The 19,117-nt window shown below is 41.2% G+C and overlaps 1 protein-coding gene and 1 non-coding gene across 2 annotated transcripts in view; one reads left to right on the top strand and one right to left on the bottom strand.

Annotated features, from left to right (window-relative positions):
- The first annotated feature begins 1,019 nt into the window (after positions 1-1,019).
- LOC123592544 (zinc finger protein 420-like) overlaps positions 1,020-19,117 on the top strand; it is a 41,445-nt gene continuing 23,347 nt past the window's right edge. Inside the window, 5 exon segments of the mRNA XM_045467713.1 lie at positions 1,020-2,665; positions 2,968-3,050; positions 3,239-3,283; positions 9,099-9,249; positions 18,287-18,376. Of these exon segments, the coding sequence (XP_045323669.1) occupies positions 2,991-3,050; positions 3,239-3,283; positions 9,099-9,249; positions 18,287-18,376 (346 nt within the window). The 5' untranslated portion in view covers positions 1,020-2,665; positions 2,968-2,990.
- On the bottom strand, positions 16,249-16,355 carry LOC123593939. Its single transcript, XR_006710614.1, has one exon. It is a non-coding gene; the product is annotated as a U6 spliceosomal RNA (small nuclear RNA).

Below are 19,117 nucleotides of genomic sequence, written 5' to 3'. Positions count from 1 at the left end.
AGGTTTTGATTTCTTAACCTTGAGGCATTTACAGGCTTAGGTTTTGGTTTGCTTGGGAGGGTTGCTAAGGCATTCGAACCACCTAATAGTCTCCTTGTTTAATTAAACAGTAATAACACTATTACATGGTATTTATTATTTTTTAAAAACTGCGCAGATTCTGAAGTGCTTTCAGCAAACATTGAAACACCCAAATGAATATTTCACAACCTTCCTCTTCTTGACAAATGAGAGAACTGAGGGAAAGCAGCTGGCCCAAAGCCACAGAGCAAGTTCAAGACCAGGTTGAGAGGAGGTTTCAGGGGTTTTGGATTATCCTTCAGAGTTTATCCTCAAACACTTCTCCTCTGCTGCCATCTGAGGTGTCTTTAGCAGTGGCTGAGTTTTCCCATCCCAATCTGGGACAGCATTCCCAGGAGGGGAACATTTGAATTCCATTTTCCAGGATAACTGGCTGGAGGTCACCAGATGAAAGCATTCTGACTTTCCCTCTCCCAGTGCTCTGTCTCAGGGAGAATACTGCTCCATCCTGACTTTTCCACCCCAAATGAAACCTAAATTAAATAACCTACCTCAGTAAGCATATTTTATCATTATTATACCTAATATTGGGGAAGTGAGGCAATGTGTTGTAGATCAACTGACTCTGGCTGAGCCTCACGCTCCCCTTTGGCTTAATAAGGGGAGCGGCTTCTCCTATTCCCCCACCCCACTTCCCCATCTTTATTTGCACCTTGCACTGCGTGTCTCTTTTCTACACATCTTAGCGGGAGCGGTTCCCTGACTCTATCCTCAGAAACCTGGGATTCTTTGTTGCTCCCGCATTGTCCCAGTACATCTTTTCTGTAGCTCCCGTATTCCACTTCTACCTTGCCTTGCTCTCAGGATTCTCTGCTGTACGGCACTAACACCTACTCGAAATATGGCGCCTCCCGTTCCGTCACACTCTCCGTCCACTAGGCGCAGCCATATAAATCTTCCTGGCTCAGCCCGACTAAACACCTGGAAAGTCTCGCGATAGAAGCAGGTCGACGGCTGCGCCTGCTTCCGCCGTTAACACCAGAGAGTCCGCAGCCCTCACGGTGGGAGGGGGTTGCCTGGTCGCTCAGCTGAGGTCCCCGCAGGAGAGGCTGGGAGTTGAGGGGTCCGGTTCACAGAAAACGAGGTTTCAGTCACTGGCTGCGGTATTGGGAGTAAGGGCATCATGTTTGATCAGCGATTGAGCATCTCTAGCGGTCCGTAATTTTCGGTCTTTGGTTAGTAATTAAGCGGGCCTGCCCCAAATCACGATTGCCGCCCGGTATAGGTTGGTATTTAGTGATGCTGCTGGTAGTAGTGGACTCTGAGGAGGGTCAGCGACTGATTGGGAATTTGTGGGACTAGTGATGGAGCGTGTCTTTGTGATTCTGAGTCTCTCGAGTTGGGGTCACATAGAAATCAATGGTTGGGCCCTGAAGACAGATATCCGTCTTTAGGGTTATGTTAGGTCAATGTGTGGGGGGCTGTATTGGGCAGCTGTTAGGAGCCTGTGTGATAGCTTAGGGAGCAGGTGGTTTGCGACTAGTGATTGGGGCTCCAGCCCTGAATTGTAACGGTTTGCATTCAGGCTGCATTCCACACGCATATTGTGCTGGGTTTTCTTGCATGGGTTTATGCCTGTAAGGATGTGAGGGTCAGGGAGAGTTCCCATCCTTCCCCCAAAGGTTTTGTTTCCACTCTTGGATCTATCTGGTCAATAGACTTGAGGCAGTTTATATTCTCTGCTACTGTCTGGTAGCTAGCTAAGTACTTCAAGCCAAAGTCTTTCAAAAACCCTCTCTCAAAGCTCCTTTGCTTTCTCCCTGTCTTCTTTCAATGCATGTGCTCTCTCTGGACAGTTTCAACCACACTCATTGCATCACCTTCCACCTTGAAAGCCATGACTTGCCAATCTATAGCACCAGCCTAGACATTTCTAATAAGCTCCAGATTCACAGTAGCCAGCTGTCTCCTACACATCTCTGTGGGGTTCACTCACAGAACCTCAATCTTAACATGATAGAAATAGAATATATCTTAGTTCTCCATACTTCACCTGCTCATCCTACTATGTTCATCATCATGAAGAGTCACCCTTACTTCAGATGGCCATAGTAAAAATCCTGTAGACATCTAGTTTTCTCCCCAGCCTTCTTCTCCCCATGTCCAATCAATCTTATGATCATGGTGATTTAGCCTCCCTGACATCTCTCCAATTTGTCCTCCCCGTTCCCACTGCTGTGGTCCTAGTTCAGACTGCATCTTCCCTTGCCCTAAATTTGTATCAGGAAGCCCTTGTAGCAGAGTGTTGCAAACTAAGGGAAAGTCAGAGGAAGGAATAGCTGATTCTATCCAGGAAAGGCTTTCTAGAGGAGGTGACATTTGAACTGAGCCTATACATTTGAAGTGGTCCTATAAGTCTATTGATGACAGTGACTGTTACAGCTTATTAAATGTATCAAGCTAGTGAATTGTGCCCTTTAGGACTTCATTGATAAGAGTTTGGGTTAAGAGGTCAGTAGGACAATAGCTGCTAAAAATAACAATTTTTTTTAATTTAAAAAGTAGCCGTTTATTTTAGAAAAACTGGAAAATGAAAATGCTAAATACAAGCCAATAGAAATCACTTTTAATCCTACCACCAAAGGTAACCATAACATTTTGATGTATGTCCTTTCAGACATATTTTTGTTCCTTTCAAATATATTTCTTTTCAGTATATATATTGTTTTATAACCTATTTTTCTTCCTTTGTAATACAACAAGAACATTTTTCAAGTCTGTAAATTCTTCTCTAAGATACTTTAGTGATTGTCTAGTATTCTGTCCTTCCATAACTGATTTAACCAGTCCCTATTGTTGAACATCTAGGTAGTGATAAAGCAGCATTGTGATGAATATCCTTGCATATATATCTTTATGTGTGTCCATGCTTTTTTTTTTTTTTAGGATAAATATCTAATTATAGATTTATGGGGCCAAAGGAGGAGGAGAAACTTTTTAAATGTATAAAGGAATACACATTCACAAAGGTAAAACATACCATGACCTGACCTTTTCAGAACTGTAAGTTAATAAGTTGATGTTATCACAGCATAATCTTTTGTGGTCTCTCTGAAAGACACTTTTGAAAGGGGCAGGAATTCACAGGGCAGGCCCAGACTCTTAAGGTGGTCTTCTTTTTATCCCCTCCCTGCTCATCCCAGCTCTGTCTTTACAGATATCTGTGCCTTCTGAAGAGCAACAGAAAATGACCAAGTCTCAGGTAAGTGAGTTATTTATACCCCATTTTGTTTTCCATTGTATTTGAGGCAGTTTAAAAGAATTAATTCAATTAAATGAAAAAAATATAAATAGAAATCAGGGAAAATAAAACAGAAGGTCTAGACCAAGGAAATGCGAAATATAGTGATACAAGTTCATAGTTTTTCATAGTTCATTAAAGTTGATATCATCCGCAAAGATATGATTTACATTACACATTATGATATTTTCTTGAGGGAATGAAAGCATTTTTGTCATTTAGGTTTAAAGTTATTCTCTTGATGGGTCTGCATACATATGATGTAGTAGGCAGTATCCTTAACACTTAACCAACCCTTGATAAATTCTGTAGGAGGCTTCTCCATAGCTATTTCTTAAACCGTCGCTCAAAATAACAATAGGGCATAATAACACGCCATAATCCAATTTGAAGGCAGTAAAATCATGGGGCCCAAGTACATAGCTGCCAAAAAATTTACCTTGATCAACAAATTAAAGGTTGTAAAATTGGTCCAAGGAATTAACATTATTAAAGATCATAATAGTATCAATTTTAATTTGCAGTTTTTAACCAATAAATAATCAAATATTTTTCCTTTAAAATGCAATAGGTTGAGACCCTCAAAGTGTATATCAAGTGAGTATGCCTCGTGGATAGTGGAAATCAAGTGAATTTGCTCATTTCTGTTGGTTTATTGCTCAGCTAAACACTGCTAGCAAACATCTTAATGGTTATGATTGTCATATGGTTTTAAATGTTTTTATTTGAAGGCATATATTATTGAATTTTTATCTATAATGTTCCATTGGTTATACCCACCATGTAGCACACAGTTGGAGTGAGTATAGTCGTCTTCAAAGTGGGGAGCATCCATTCCTAGAAGATGGGCAAGATGATGCACTGGGGTATGGGGAGAAAAGAGAATTACGTACATATATTCTTAATGTCATAATATCTCAGTGTTGAAGTGTTTGTATATAATTTATGGGTTTTTTTTTTTTGAAAAAGGTATGTATTATTGATGTACGTGCTTGTTTTTTAACTGAAAAATATCAAGAGTCACCTCATTAGAACAAAGGACTCTCCTATCACCCAAGAAATTCCGAGGATTTTAGGAGCCCTGTGTCAAGAACCAGAGTCAAAGACCAAATACTAGAACAAAAGATGCTTATCACACCTTTATTGCTTAGGAAATTACAAAAGTTTTAGGAATTCTGACTAGGAGCCAGGGATGAAGACCAAAATGTATATTTCTTATTGTATCACAGTATCCAGTGTCTGATTTTAAAAGTCTGGGGACTACTGGGTTATGTACCTGTACTTCTGCACCCAATTCTAATGTGTGGGGGTTCTTTCCTATACCACCGAGCAATCTTCTGACACCAGCTGGCTGTCCTACAATTCAGCTCAATTTTGACACTACCTGATGAAGTTTGGGGGTGATGGCGGGGTGGTCTGGAGCCAACGGCCAAGAAAGAATTCTTGAAGATGTCTTTGGTGCAAAAAGGTGATCTTATCAAAGCATGGGAACAGGGCCTGTGGGTAGAAAGAGCTGCACTGGGGTCATGACGGGTAACTCATTATATGCCCTTAGGTTGGGAGAGGATCAGGGTAGAGTAAGTCTCTAAGGAATTTTGGAAGCAAGGTTCCAGGACCTTGAGGGGCTAGCTGTTGCTAGGGAAGTGCCATTTATTACTGTTTAATAAAACCACAGTCATGAGAACCTTCCGATATATATCAGGGGGCCATAAGCTTGGGGTATGATTGCCAGCATATATCTTGGGGCAGTTGAGATAAAGGAAGTAGACTTACAGGATCCTCGAGGTTGGGATAATGTTAAGCTAATGTTCTCTTTTGCCCCCAGCAAAGGGTCATCCTTGAGGCAGCTGAGCTTCTAGAGGGAGGTCACTCTGCTAATCTCAAGGACTTGTCAGTGGGCTATAGGCAGTAAGGGAATTTTTCATTTGCCTTAGTTTCCCACATTACCATGGCAAGCACTTAAACCCCTTTCCTTTGTTCTTGGGTAGCTAGCAGTGTCCAAGAATATCACACATATTCCACTGGGTGGGAGGGATGGTGTGCCAGCCTGTATTTTGCCCCCCGCTTGCCGCATGCTCCCTCATCACTACCCACCTAGAGGTAGTATCAGATACTATAGGTCAAGGGCTCCCACAAGACTGCCCTTCACTTCAGATTCTGATCGGTAGAGAAAAATCTGTTATAAGATGGCCGACAGGACTGATAGAAAAATTCCAGTCCCCAACCAAAGACTCCCCTTCCAGGTTCTTCTTCCTACTCTGCTTGCCGCACACGTGCACCAGATTAGTACTAATGCGGAATGTGGAAGTAACAGACTATAAATTGTTCCCCCTGTTCACTCAGGGCTCAGACCTCTGGAGAGTGATCTCCTGTAGCGTGTTGGTGTGAAATAAACCTCCTGCCTTCCAAGATCTCTGAGTGCCATTTGGTTCTTCTGCTGGGTGATCCAGACCAGGTTCCATTACACGGTCACTAGTCTTAAGTTGTTACCTCTGCTTCTGACTGACTAGCTATAAACAGAGGTTCCATTACACGGTCACTAGTCTTAAGTTGTTACCTCTGCTTCTGACTGACTAGCTATAAACAGAGGTTCCCACAACTTCCTCCTTTGGTTTTACTAATTTGCTAGAGTGGCTCATAATGAGGACTCAGAAAACCAATTTACCCACTAGATTGCCAGTTTATTACAAAGGATATTAAAGGATACAAATCAACAGTCAGATGAAAACATATAAGACAGAGTCCTGAACAAAGGAGAATGGAGTTCAAGGCCTGGCACCTGGCACATGGCATGTGGAAGCATTCTGGTTCATGAACTTGGAGGTTCTCTGAATTCTTTCCACTTGGGTCTTTGTGGAGGCTTTATTACATGGGCACGATTGATTAAATCATTGGCCATTGGTGATCCATTGAACCTCCCAACTCCACCTCCCTCTCCAAAAATCAGGAGTAGAACTGGAAGTTTCAATTCTCTATTCTTGGTTGGCTCCCCTGGTGACCAGCCACCCTCTCCTTAGGTGCCACCCCATCGTCCCCCCCCCCCCCCCCCCCCCGCAAGCCATCTCATTAACATAATAAGAGAACTTTATCGCTTTCAGCACAGGAAATTCCAAGGGTTTTAATTTTTTTTATGTTTATTTTTGAGAGAGAGGGAGACACAGAATCCAAAGAAGGCTCCAGGCTCTAAGCTGTCAGCACAGAGCCTGACTCGGGGCTCGAACCCACGAACCATGAGACCATGGTTAGCCGAAGTCGGATGCTTAACCACCGACGTAGCCACCCAGGCACCCCGCCAAGGGTTTTAGGAGCTCTATGCTAGGAACTACAAAGACCAAATATAAATTTCTTATTATAAATCACATTATCACCGTACTTTTGGTACTGTAACCGAACTAACATGAGTTTGCTCCTTGGTGAGTCAGAGATAGAAACTACACCAGGTAGAGTTATTGTACAAAGGAAACTTTTATTTGCAGTAGATAAGGAGATCCCAGGGAATAACTTCCAAAGCTGTGACACCCTGAGCAGGGGTGTGTGGGCTCTTTTTATTTAGGGTTTAGGATGAATATTCAGAAAGTGGAGCGTTGCCATTGCATGTAAAGGCAGGCAGAAGTTTGTAGAGGCGTACTTAGAAAACATGCCTATGCATGCATCATATGTTAACCTTGAGGAAGCTTGTGCTTCTTTTAGGGCAGACACTTTAACATTATAGTGGAGAAGTCAGACAAGGGTAAGGGGCTGTGGGCAAGCTCTGAGAGCCAGTAAAAACTGGATGGGGTCTTGGGTTCCTTACCTTGGGTAAGAAATTCAGGGCCTTGCTTACTTTTGAAACAGCACTGGGAGTTTTACCATTGATTTACGGTTAGGCTGTTCCCTAGCCTGGTAGAGACTGTTAGTTTTCTGCATTCCCTTTGTTCCCTTAAAATCCTTAACTACTGAGGTTTTTGCATTTAATTCTAACCTTAGGAAGCTCTGCAAGAAATGTGCACAGGCAAGTAGAACCCAGAGGGCGTAGATCGAGGGAAAACAGTTGGGGGCCTAAAATGACGTCTCACAGAAGCTCTGTCTTGTCTTTTTCTGGGGACCTTTAACTCCTTCTGCTTCCAGTACCAGCGTATCTCCTCATTTCCGGACATCGTTTTCCTCTATCCCATCTCAACCAACTTCCATAGTCCTATCCTAGATATATAATCACCAATAACTGTACCTCCAAGCATTTCATTGTGGCCATTATTTCTGTTTCTGGTTTGTTTACGGTAGTACCTTGACTCCAGTAATTCTCCACTTCCATCCAAAGCTCCGATCCATTGATCCTCCACGTTTTCAGTGTCCTTTACACCCCACTCCCTACTTCTTACTTCTCGCTTTTCTCAGCTTGAATTCCATGCCTCATGGTTTTTATCTGAGCCACCGTCATCCCACTGAAATCTAACTGCCTAGTCATTATTGCCACTTGGCCAGATCTACAAGATCTATTATAATATGCTATCTCAAAGTTAATTTGGACCAATAGATTTTTTATGGTAAAATCCATATAACATAAAATTTGCCATTTTAATAATTTTTAAGTGCGCAATTCAGTAGTATTAATTATGTTCACAATGTGTGACTCCATCACCACTATTTCCAAAACTTTTTCATCACTCCAAACAGAAACTCTGTACCCATTGAGCGATAACTCGCTTGTCTACCTTACCCCCACAGCCCTCGGTCACCTCAAAACTACTTCTGGCTCTGTGAGTTTGCTTATTCTAGATATTTCATATAATTGGAGAGGGGGGAGACACAGAATCCGAAGTAGGCTCCAGGCTCTGAGCTGTCAGCACAGAGCCTGACATGAGGCTCCAACTCATGAGCCATGAGATCATGACCTGAGCCAAAGTCAGGTGCTTAGCCGACTGAGCCACCCAGCCACCCCTGTTCTCTAGAGCATTTTAAAGCAAATCTCATGCATGGCATTTCGTCAGTATATACTTGTTTTACAGATTTTTGTTGTCTTCATTTTATGAACTGATACTGGTTTTCCCTATAGTGTTTTCCTTTTAAAATCATGAATTTAAGTCAAAAAGTTGAATTGAAACTCTTAAGTCAGTAATAGTGCAAGTGACATGCAGATATGTAAAAATTGTGAAAGCAGCGTATGAATAAATGATTTCTGAGAGCATTATTCTGAAGTACTTAAAGTTCCTTGAGTTTGCCATGTTCTTTTTTCATGTCGCCATAGCTTTTTTCATACTCCTTTCTCCATCTAGAATGATCTTTCTTCCTCTCCCATATCTTACTGGAGTTTATGCCATTCATTTTTTACATTTCAAAAAAGTTAGTTTATCTTTACTTTTTTTTAAATTATTTTTACATTTTTCATTATTCATTTTGCCTAACTACATCTTCTACAAAGCCCAACTCAACCTCCCAAAATAGAATCATTCTTTCTTTCCTATTTGTATTATAACTTATTTAACACCCTGTAGCTTTTATATATTTACTTGTTTGCCTCCATCTACTAGTCTGTAAACTTCCTGTCTTTTGTTCATACTAGTATTCTGGGCACCAAATAATGCTGGCTGTGTGGTTGCCTAATAAGTGCTTATTGATGGAAAGAGATGAATGATTCTCCATAGCAAAGGTTTCCTAATAGGTGTTCTGCTTCTCCCACATAGTAAAACTGGCCTCCTAGTATAAACATCTTTAATTTATTAACATGGACTCTGCATGATTAAAACAGCAGTGACTCCTGGTACATGCTTTACATATCACATAGCGTTTTTCACTTTAGATTGAACAGGAACGTCCTGTACAGAGATTTGTGTCATTCAAGGATGTGACTGTGGACTTCACTTGGGAGGAGTGGCAGCAGCTGGATTCTGCTCAAAGAAATCTGTACAGGGATGTGATGCTGGAGAACTATAGCAACCTTGTCTCAGTGGGTAAGTGTCATAGACTCTGAGTCTAAAGTTCTTTCTTGGCCAGCAAGAAAGCAGAGACAGGATTAAAATATGAGAGATGGCTAATGTCCGGGAAAAGACAAGAGCCCCAAATAAGGGACCTTGCTCCATATTTATTAAGATCATAAGGCTTACAAATGTGATGGGCATGCATGAAGAGACAATGAATCTGTGAACATTAACTCATGGGCATGAGGGAAAGGGGGTTTTGAAGATATACGATGTTTGGGGGTTTGGCTCAATATAAAACGAAATCCTGGCACCAGGCAGATGGGCAGATGGTTGTTAACAGCAGACAGGAGGCGCTGTGTCTGTTTATCCTAGCTAGCCCAGGGGATAAGACAGATAGAACACCTCAGGGTTAACAAGGCACCTTTCTTTTGTTAATCAGCTCCCTTCTGGGCAGCATCACCTGCAGCACAGCAGTCTATAGCCCTATTTACCTGTTTACCTAATTTGGTCCTTCCTGTGAAAGCAGCTTTCTGCCATAGTACTAAATTGGGGGTGCTTTTTCCCTGAATACCTAATCTTGCTTACCTCATATACCTTTGTATAGGGGGTTTTTGCCCCCCTTTCTATTCTGGGGGCATTTGCCCCCCCCCCCCGCTTTATTCTAGGGGCCTAATATTGTTTACCCAAGCTTGGGTGTGAGCATCCCATGGCTTTGTAATTCTTTATGCCTTGTTAGCCCATCAGTACAGGCTCAGGGAATTCCTAAGCTTATTCCTCACAGGTAAGGACATCACTCAGAGGATACTAAGGACTAGTTGCCTATTGCTATGTAACAATCACTTCAAAATTTAGTAGCTTAAAACAAACAATTTTTACTAACAATTTCTGTAGGTCAGGAATTTGGAAGGGCTTAGCTGGGTGGTTCTGGCATGTGGTCCCCTATGGTTGTAATCAGATATTAGCAGGGACTGCAGTCATCTGAAGGCTTGACTGACAGAGTAGGATCCATTTCTTTACTTTTTTTTTTTTTAAAGAAGTTGCAATTTATTTATTTTTAATTAAAAAAATTGTTTATGTTTGTTTATTTATTTTTTTAAATATGAAATTTATTGTCAAATTGGTTTCCATATAACACCCAGTGCTCATCCCAACAGGTGCCCTCCTCAGTGCCCATCACCCACCCTCCCCTCCCTTCTACCCCCCATCAACTCTCAGTTTGTTCTCAGTTTTCAAGAGTCTGTTATGTTTTGGCTCCCTCCCTCTCTAACCTTTTTTTTTTTTTTATGCCTTCCCCTCCCTCATGGTCTTCTGTTAAGTTTCTCAGGATCCACATAAGAGTGAAAACATATGGTATCTGTCTTTCTCTGTATGACTTATTTCACTTAGCATAACACTCTCCAGTTCCATCCACGTTGCTACAAAGGGCCATATTTCATTCTTTCTCATTGCCACGTAGTACTCCATTGTGTATATAAACCACAATTTCTTTATCCATTCATCAGTTGATGGACATTTAGGCTCTTTCCATAATTTGGCTATTGTTGAAAGTGCTGCTATAAACATTGGGGGTACAAGTGCCCCTATGCATCAGCACTCCTGTATCCCTTGGGTAAATTCCTAGCAGTGCTATTGTTGGGTCATAGGGTAGATCTATTTTTAATTTTTTGAGGAACCTCCACACTTTTCCAGAGTAGCTGCACCAGTTTGCATTCCCACCAGCAGTGCAAGAGGGTTCCCGTTTCTGCACAACCTCTCCAGCGTCTATAGTCTCCTGATTTGTTCATTTTGGCCACTCTTACTGGCATGAGGTGATATCTGAGTGTAGTTTTGATTTGTATTTCCCTGATGAGGAGCGACGTTGAGCATCTTTTCATGTGCCTGTTGGCCATCCGGATGTCTTCTTTAGAGAAGTGTCTATTCATGTTTTCTGCCCATTTCTTCACTGGATTGTTTGTTTTTCAGGTGTGGAGTTTGGTGAGCTCTTTATAGATTTTGGATACTAGCCCTTTGTCTGATATGTCATTTGCAAATATCTTTTCCCATTCTGTTGGTTGCCTTTTAGTTTTGTTGATTGTTTCCTTTTCAGTGCAGAAGCTTTTTGTCTTCATGAGGTCCCAATAGTTCATTTTTGCTTTTAATTCCCTTGCCTTTGGGGGTGTGTCACGTAAGAAATTGCTGCGGCTGAGGTCAGAGAGGTCTTTTCCTACTTTCTGCTCTAGGGTTTTGATGGTTTCCTGTCTCACATTCAGGTCCTTTATCCATTTTGAGTTTATTTTTGTGAATGGTGTAAGAGAGTGGTCTAGTTTCATCCTTCTGCATGTTGCTGTCCAGTTCTCCCAGCACCATTTGTTAAAGAGACTGTCTTTTTTCCATTGGATATTCTTTCCTGCTTTGTCAAAGATTAGTTAGCCATACCTTTGTGGGTCTAATTCTGGGGTTTCTATTCTATACCATTGGTCTATGTGTCTGTTTTGGTGTCAATACCATGCTGTCTTGATGATTACAGCTTTGTAGTAGAGGCTAAAGTCTGGGATTGTGATGCCTCCCGCTTTGGTCTTCTTCACTACCACTTTGGCTATTCGGGGTCTTTTGTGGTTCCATACAAATTTTAGGATTGCTTGTTCTAGCTTCAAGAAGAATGCTGGTGCAATTTTGATTGGGATTGCATTGGGTAGTATTGACATTTTAACAATATTTATTCTTCCAATCTATGAGCATGGAATGTTTTTCCATTTCTTTATATCTTCTTCAATTTCCTTCATAAGCTTTCTATAGTTTTCAGCATACAGATATTTTACACCTTTGGTTAGGTTTATTCCTAGGTATTTTATGCTTCTTGGTGCAATTGTGAATGGGATCAGTTTCTTTATTTGTCTTTCTGTTGCTTCATTATTAGTGTATAAGAATGCAGCTGATTTCTGTACATTGATTTTGTATCCTGCGACTTTGCTGAATTCATGTATCAGTTCTGCCAGACTTTTGGTGGAGTCTATCAGGTTTTGCATGTATAAGATCATGTCATCTGCAAAAAGTGAAAGCTTGACTTCATCTTTGCCAATTTTGATGCCTTTGATTTCCTTTTGTTGTCTGATTGCTGATACTAGCACTTCCAACACTGTTAAACAACAGTGGTGAGAGTGGACATCCCTGTCGTGTTCCTCATCTCAGGCGGAAAACTCTCCGTTTTTCCCCATTGAGGATGATATTAGCTGTGGGCTTTTCATAAATGGCTTTTATGATGTTTAAGTATGTTCCTTCTATCCCGACTTTCTCAAGGGTTTTTATTAAGAAAGGATGCCGAATTTTGTCAAATGCTTTTTCTGCATCGATTGACAAGATCATATGGCTCTTATCTTTTCTTTTATTAATGGGATGTATCACCTTGATTGATTTGTGAATATTGAAGCAGCCCTGCATCCCAGGAATGAATCCCGTTTGATCATGGTGAATAGTTCTTTTTATATGCTGTTGAATTCGATTTGTTAGTATCTTATTGAGAATTTTTGCATCCATATTCATCAGGGATATTGGCCTGTGGTTCTCTTTTTTTGCTGGGTCTCTGTCTGGTTTAGGATCAAAGTAATACTGGCTTCATAGAATGAGTCTGGAAGTTTTCCTTCCCTTTCTATTTTTTGGAACAGCTTGAGAAGGATAGGTATTATCTCTGCTTTAAATGTCTGGTGGAACTCCCCTGGGAAGCCATCTGGTCCTGGACTCTTATTTGTTGGGAGATTTTTGATTCAATTTCTTTGCTGGTTATGGGTCTGTTCAAGTTTTCTATTTCTTCCTGTTTGAGTTTTGGAAGTGTGTGGGTGTTTAGGAATTTGTCCATTTCTTCCAGGTTGTCCAGTTTGTTGGCATATAGTTTTCATAGTATTCCCTGATACTTGCTTGTGTTTCTGAGGGATTGGTTGTAATAATTCCATTTTCATTCATGATTTTATCTATTTGAGTCATCTCCCTTTTTTTTTTGAGAAGGCTGGCTAGAGGTTTGTCAATTTTGTTTATTTTTTCAAAAAAACCAACTCTTGGTTTCATTGATCTGCTCTACAATTTTTTTAAATTCTATGTTTATTTCTGCTCTGATCTTTATTATTTCTCTTCTTCTGCTGGGTTTGGGGTGTCTTTGCTGTTCTGCTTCTATTTCCTTTAGGTGTGCTGTTAGATTTTGTATTTGGGATTTTTCTTGTTTACTGAGATAGGCCTGGATGGCAATGTAATTTCCTCTCAGGACTGCCTTCACTGCATCCCAAAGCATTTGGATTGTTGTATTTTCATTTTAATTTGTTTCCATATATTTTTTAATTTCTTCTCTAATTGCCTGGTTGACCCATTCATTCTTTAGTAGGGTGTTCTTTAACCTCCATGCTTTTGGAGGTTTTCCAGACTTTTTCCTGTGGTTGATTTCAAGTTTCATAGCATTGTGGTCTGAAAGTGTGCATGGTATGATCTCAATTCTTTTATACTTATTAAGGGCTGTTCTGTGACACAGTATGTAATCTATCTTGGAGAATGTTCCATGTGCACTTGAGAAGAAAGTATATTCTGTTGCTTTGGGATGCAGAGTTCTAAATATATCTGTAAAGTCCATCTGATCCAATGTATCATGCAGGGCCCTTGTTTCTTTAGTGATCCTGTATCTAGATGATCTATCCATTGTTGTAAGTGGAGTATTAAAGTCCCCTGCAATTACCACATTCTTATCAATAAGGTTGCTTATGTTTGTGATTGTTTTATATATTTGGGGTCTTCTGTATTCGGTGCATAGACATTTATAATTGTTAGTTCTTCTTGATGGATAGACCCTGTAGTTATTATATAATGCCCTTCTTCATCTCTTGTTACAGCCTTTATTTTAAAGTCTAGTTTGTCTGATGTAAGTATGGCTACTCCAGCTTTCTTTTGACTTCCAGTAGCATGACAGATAGTTCTCCATCCCCTCACTTTCAATCTGAAGGTGTCCTCAGGTCTAAAATGAGTCTCTTGCAGACAGCAAATAGGTGGGTCTTGTTTTTTTTATCCATTCTGATACCCTATGTCTTTTGGTTGCAGCATTTAGTCCATTTACATTCAATGTTATTATTGAAAGATACAGGTTTAGAGTCACTGTGATGTCTGTAGGTATCATGCTTGTAGTGATGTCTCTGGTACTTTGTGGTCCTTGCAACATTTCACTCACAGAATCCCCCTTAGGATCTCTTGTAGGGCTGGTTTAGTGGTGATGAATTCCTTCCCTTTTTGTTTGTTTGGGAAGACCTTTATCTCTCCTATTCTGAATGATAAACTTGCTGGATAAAGAATTCTCGACTGCATATTTTTTCTGTTCATCACATTGAAGATTTCCTGCCATTCCTTTCTGGCCTGCCAAGTTTCAGTAGATAAGTCTGCCACTAGTCTTATCGGTCTCCCTTTATATGTTAGGGCATGTTTATCCCTTACTGCTTTCAGAATTTTCTCTTTATCCTTGTATTTTGCCAGTTTCACTATGATATGTCGTGCAGAAGATCGATTCAAGGTATGTCTGAAGGGAGTTCTCTGTGCCTCTTGGATTTCAATGCCTTTTTCCTTCCCCAGATCAGGGTAGTTATCAGCTATGATTTGTTCAAGTACACCTTCAGCCTCTTTCTCTCACTCTTCCTCTTCTGGAATTCCTATTATACGGATATTGTTCCATTTGATTGCATCACTTAGTTCTCTAATTCTTCCCTCATACTCCCGGATTTTTTTATCTCTCTTTTTCTCAGCTTCCTCTTTTTCCATAATTTTATCTTCTAATTCACCTATTCTCTCCTCTGTCTCTTCAGAGGCTGCCTCTGGCGAGCTGTGGTCGCCTCCATTTTATTTTGCACCTTATTTATAGCATTTTTTAGCTCCTCATGATTATTTCTTAGTCCCTTAATCTCTGTAGCAATAGATTCTCTGCTGTCCTGTATACTTTTTTCAAGCCCAGCAATTAATATTATGACTATTATTCTAAATTCATGGTCCGTTATATTGCTTAAATTGTTTTTGATCAATTCATTAGCTGTCACTACTTCCTGGAGTTTCTTTTGAGGAGAATTCTTCTGTTTCGTCATTTTGGATAGTCCCTGAGGTGGCGCAGAACTGCAGGGCACTTCCCCTGTGCTGTCTGGAGTAACTTGTGTTGGTGGGCAGGGCCGCAGTCAGACCTGATGTCTGTCCCCAGCCCACTGCTGGGGCCACAGTCAGACTGGTGTGTACCTTATCTTCCCCTCTCCAGGGGCAGGTTCACTGTGGAGTGGTGTGGCCCCTGTCTGGGCTACTTTCACGATGCCAGGCTTGTGGTGCTGCTTTGATGGGATCTGGCATATTAGCCGGGGTGGATCTGCAGAGTGCACAGGGGCGGGAGGGGTAGGCTTAGCTCACTTTGCCATTGGTGGTCCCCTGTGGGAGGGGCCCTGCAGCACCAGGAGGAAAGCAGACCCATTGGAGGGATGGATCCACAGAAGCACAGCATTGGGTGTTTGCGGTGCAGGTAAGTTCGGTGACGGGAACTGGTTCCCTTTGGGATTTCGGCTGGGGGATGGGAGCGGGAGATGGCACTGGCCAGTGCCTTTGTTCCCTGCTAAGCTGAGCTCTGTCTTCCAGGGCTCAACACCAGTGTCCTCTCGCCCTCCCACTCTCCGAGCAGAGCTGTTGACTTATAACATTCCCGATGTTAAGTCCCGCTGGCTGTCAGAACTCACACAGTCCGGCCCCTCCGCTTTTGCAAGTCAGACTCGGGGGCTCTGCCTTGCTGGGCAGGCTGCCCTTCCACCGCCCGGCTCCCCCCCACCAGTCCATGTAGCATGCACCGCCTCTCTGCCCTTCCTACCCTCTTCTGTGGGCCTCTTGTCTACACTTGGCTCCAGAGAGTCCATTCTGCTAGTCTTATGGCTGTTTTCTGGGTTATTTAGGCAGATATGAGTGGAATCTAAGTGATCAGCAGGATGAGGTGAGCTCAGCATCCTCCAACGCCTCCATCTTCCCCTTTCTACTATGTTTGTTTATTTTTTTTTTTTTATTATTTTTTTAATGGAATGCTTCACGAATTTGCATGTCATCCTTGTGCAGGGGCCACGCTAATCTTCTCTGTATCATTCCAATTTTAGTATATGTGCTACCGAAGCAAGCACTATGTTTGTTTATTTTTAAAGGAGAATGCAAGTGAGGCAGGGGCATAGAAAAGGGGACAGAGAGAGGGGGACATCAGGCTCACGCTGACAGCAGTGAGCCTGATGTGGGGCTCGAACTTGCAAACTGCAAGATCATGACCTGAGCTAAAGTCAAATGCTCAACCAATGGAGCCACCAGGGTGCCCCTGTAGGATCCAGTTTCTGAGATAACTCACTCACATGGCTGTTGACAGGAGCCTTTAGTTCCTTGCTGTCCATTGGCAAGAGATCTCAATTTCTCACCATGGGCACCTGTTTTTATGACATGGCAAACTTCCCCCAGATAGAGTGAGCTGAGAGAAAGCCAGGAGGAAGTCACAGTGCCTTTTATGACCAGGTCTCTGAAATCACATACCATCACCTCTACCTTCTTGTGTTTACTAGAAATGAGTTACTAAGTCCAGCCCATGTTTAAGGGGAGGAGAGAATCTCTTGAGGGGAAGAGTGCCAAAGAACTTATGAACATATTAAAACCACCAGAGTACCCAATTGCCTGCCTTTCCTTTCTTATTTACTGAAAACTGCTGGGTCTCTGAATATTTAATGAGCTTCATTTCAAGCTATAAAGGTCTAAAGAATATTAATTTTGAGCACCAAATATTCCAGTGGACTTGGATGAAAAGAAAATGGATGATGCATCCTGCTCATTCTTTGGAGGTTAAAGATGATGGGCTGTGCCTACGTTCCTAGTTTTTATAAGATTAGTTGACATAGAACATATATAGTAAATAGCCCGAATCTTAAATGTACAGATTGATGCATTTTTTCCCTATGTTATTTAAACACTGCCCAGATCAATGTATAAAACATTTCAGGCACCCTAGCAAGCTCCCATGGACCCCTTGCCATTTATCTCATCAACTTGTGATAACAACTTGTGGCTTTTATCACCATAGATTAGTTTTGTCTGTTCTTGAACTTCATCTAAGTGTAACCACACAGTATATAAGTTTTTATTGTCTGGCATCTTTCTTTTTTTTTTAAATTTTAATGTTTATTTTTTATTTGTTTTTGAGAGAGCATGCACCAGTGGGGGGAGGCAGAGAGAGAGGGAGACACAGAATCTGAAGCAGGTTCCAGGCTCTGAGCTGTCAGCACAGAGCCTGATGCGGGGCTTGAACATACAGACTGTGAGATCATGACCTGAGCTGAAGTTGGATGCTTAACGACTGAGCCACCCAGGCGCCCCTGGCATCTTTGTTTAACATAGTATCTGTGAAATTCATCCATGTTGTTGCAATTGACAGTAGCTTGTTTCTCCTTACTGTTTCATCATACTCCATTCAGTGAGTTTAGAGTAATTCATCAACGTATCCATTCTACTGTTGGTAGTCATCTGGCTTGTTTCAGATTTGGGCCATTGAATAAAGCTGTATGGACATTCTTATATACACCTTCTAGTGGAAATAAACATTCTATTTCTATTGGGTATATATACAGGAGTGGAGTTTCTGAATCATGGCACATGTATATTTAGCTTTAGATGATACCACCAGGCAGTTTTCCATAGAGGTTATATCAGTTTATTTCCTACTAGCATTATGGCAGCTCCATCAACATTTGGTAATGTTGGCATTTTTTTTAAGTTTATTTATTTATTTTGAATGAGACAGAGCGCAAGCGGGGTAGGGGCAGAGAGAAGGAGAATTCCAAGCAGGCTCCACACAGTCAACATAGAGCCTGATGCCAGGCTCGAGAACTCAGGTAACTGTGAGATCGTGACCTGAGCCAAAATCAAGAGTCAGACGTTTAACTGACTAAGCAATCCAGACACGCCTGGTAATGTTAGTCTTTTTAATTTTGGCTATTCTAGTGCATATGTAGTGGGCTTGAGTTCTAGGATGGTTGGATGTCCACTAATGCCCAAGTTCTATATCCTTTCCCATAAACAGGGTATCAGTATCTGAAGTCAGATGTAGTCTTATTGAAGCAAGGAGAACCATGGATGGAGGGGGGAGAAATCTCAAATTGGGCCTATCCAGGTAAGTGAGAACCTGGTATATGGGAAACAGGGATGTAAGATTAGTATTGATTAGTGAGACATTTATCTTTGAAATATTTTTTAGGAAATCATTCTTTTAAGGCCATAGAGGTCTCAAAATGGCCAAAGACTGTTGGTGTGAGATAGTCAAATACCTAAATAACACTGCTACATATCAAACACCCACGCAATCCATTTTCTTTGCTTAACTTTTAGAGAGAGAGGTAACCCCCTTATCTGTTCTTTGTGTCTTATTTATGCCCATATCATTTAGGACATTCTTAATTAGTTAACCTCTCTTTGGCTAACATCTACAGCACCCTATTCTTCCAAAATGGGCTTATACTCTTCCCGTTACACATTTACCCAGACTTAGATATGCCCTCTATCAAAGTAACTTACCAAATGATATTCATATCCTTTTTAATTACCTTGTTTTATTCATCTTCCGTTTAGTGTCATATGTCTTGATATTATAACGTCCTGTTTTGTGTTTTTTCAGTTTTCAGATACTCCAGTAATATAAATATTCTTCCTTTGTCAGTCTTCTTTTTCTACTTTCTTTGTGACCATTTTCACTTGATTCTTTATGTCATTTTTATTATCTTGGTTGTTTTCCTATCTTTTTTCAGTGCTTCTTATTAAATTCTTCTTACCTCCCTGCCCACACCTTGTAATTTAATCTTTCATTTTCCCCCTGAGTTTAACCAATTCTTTTTCATCTCTCCATTTTTTGTTTGTT

This window comes from Leopardus geoffroyi, chromosome D4 (assembly GCF_018350155.1).
Source record: "Leopardus geoffroyi isolate Oge1 chromosome D4, O.geoffroyi_Oge1_pat1.0, whole genome shotgun sequence".
Taxonomy (NCBI): Eukaryota; Metazoa; Chordata; class Mammalia; order Carnivora; family Felidae; genus Leopardus; species Leopardus geoffroyi.
Note: the sequence above shows the minus strand (reverse complement) of the source record. Positions and strands in the feature narration are given on the sequence as shown.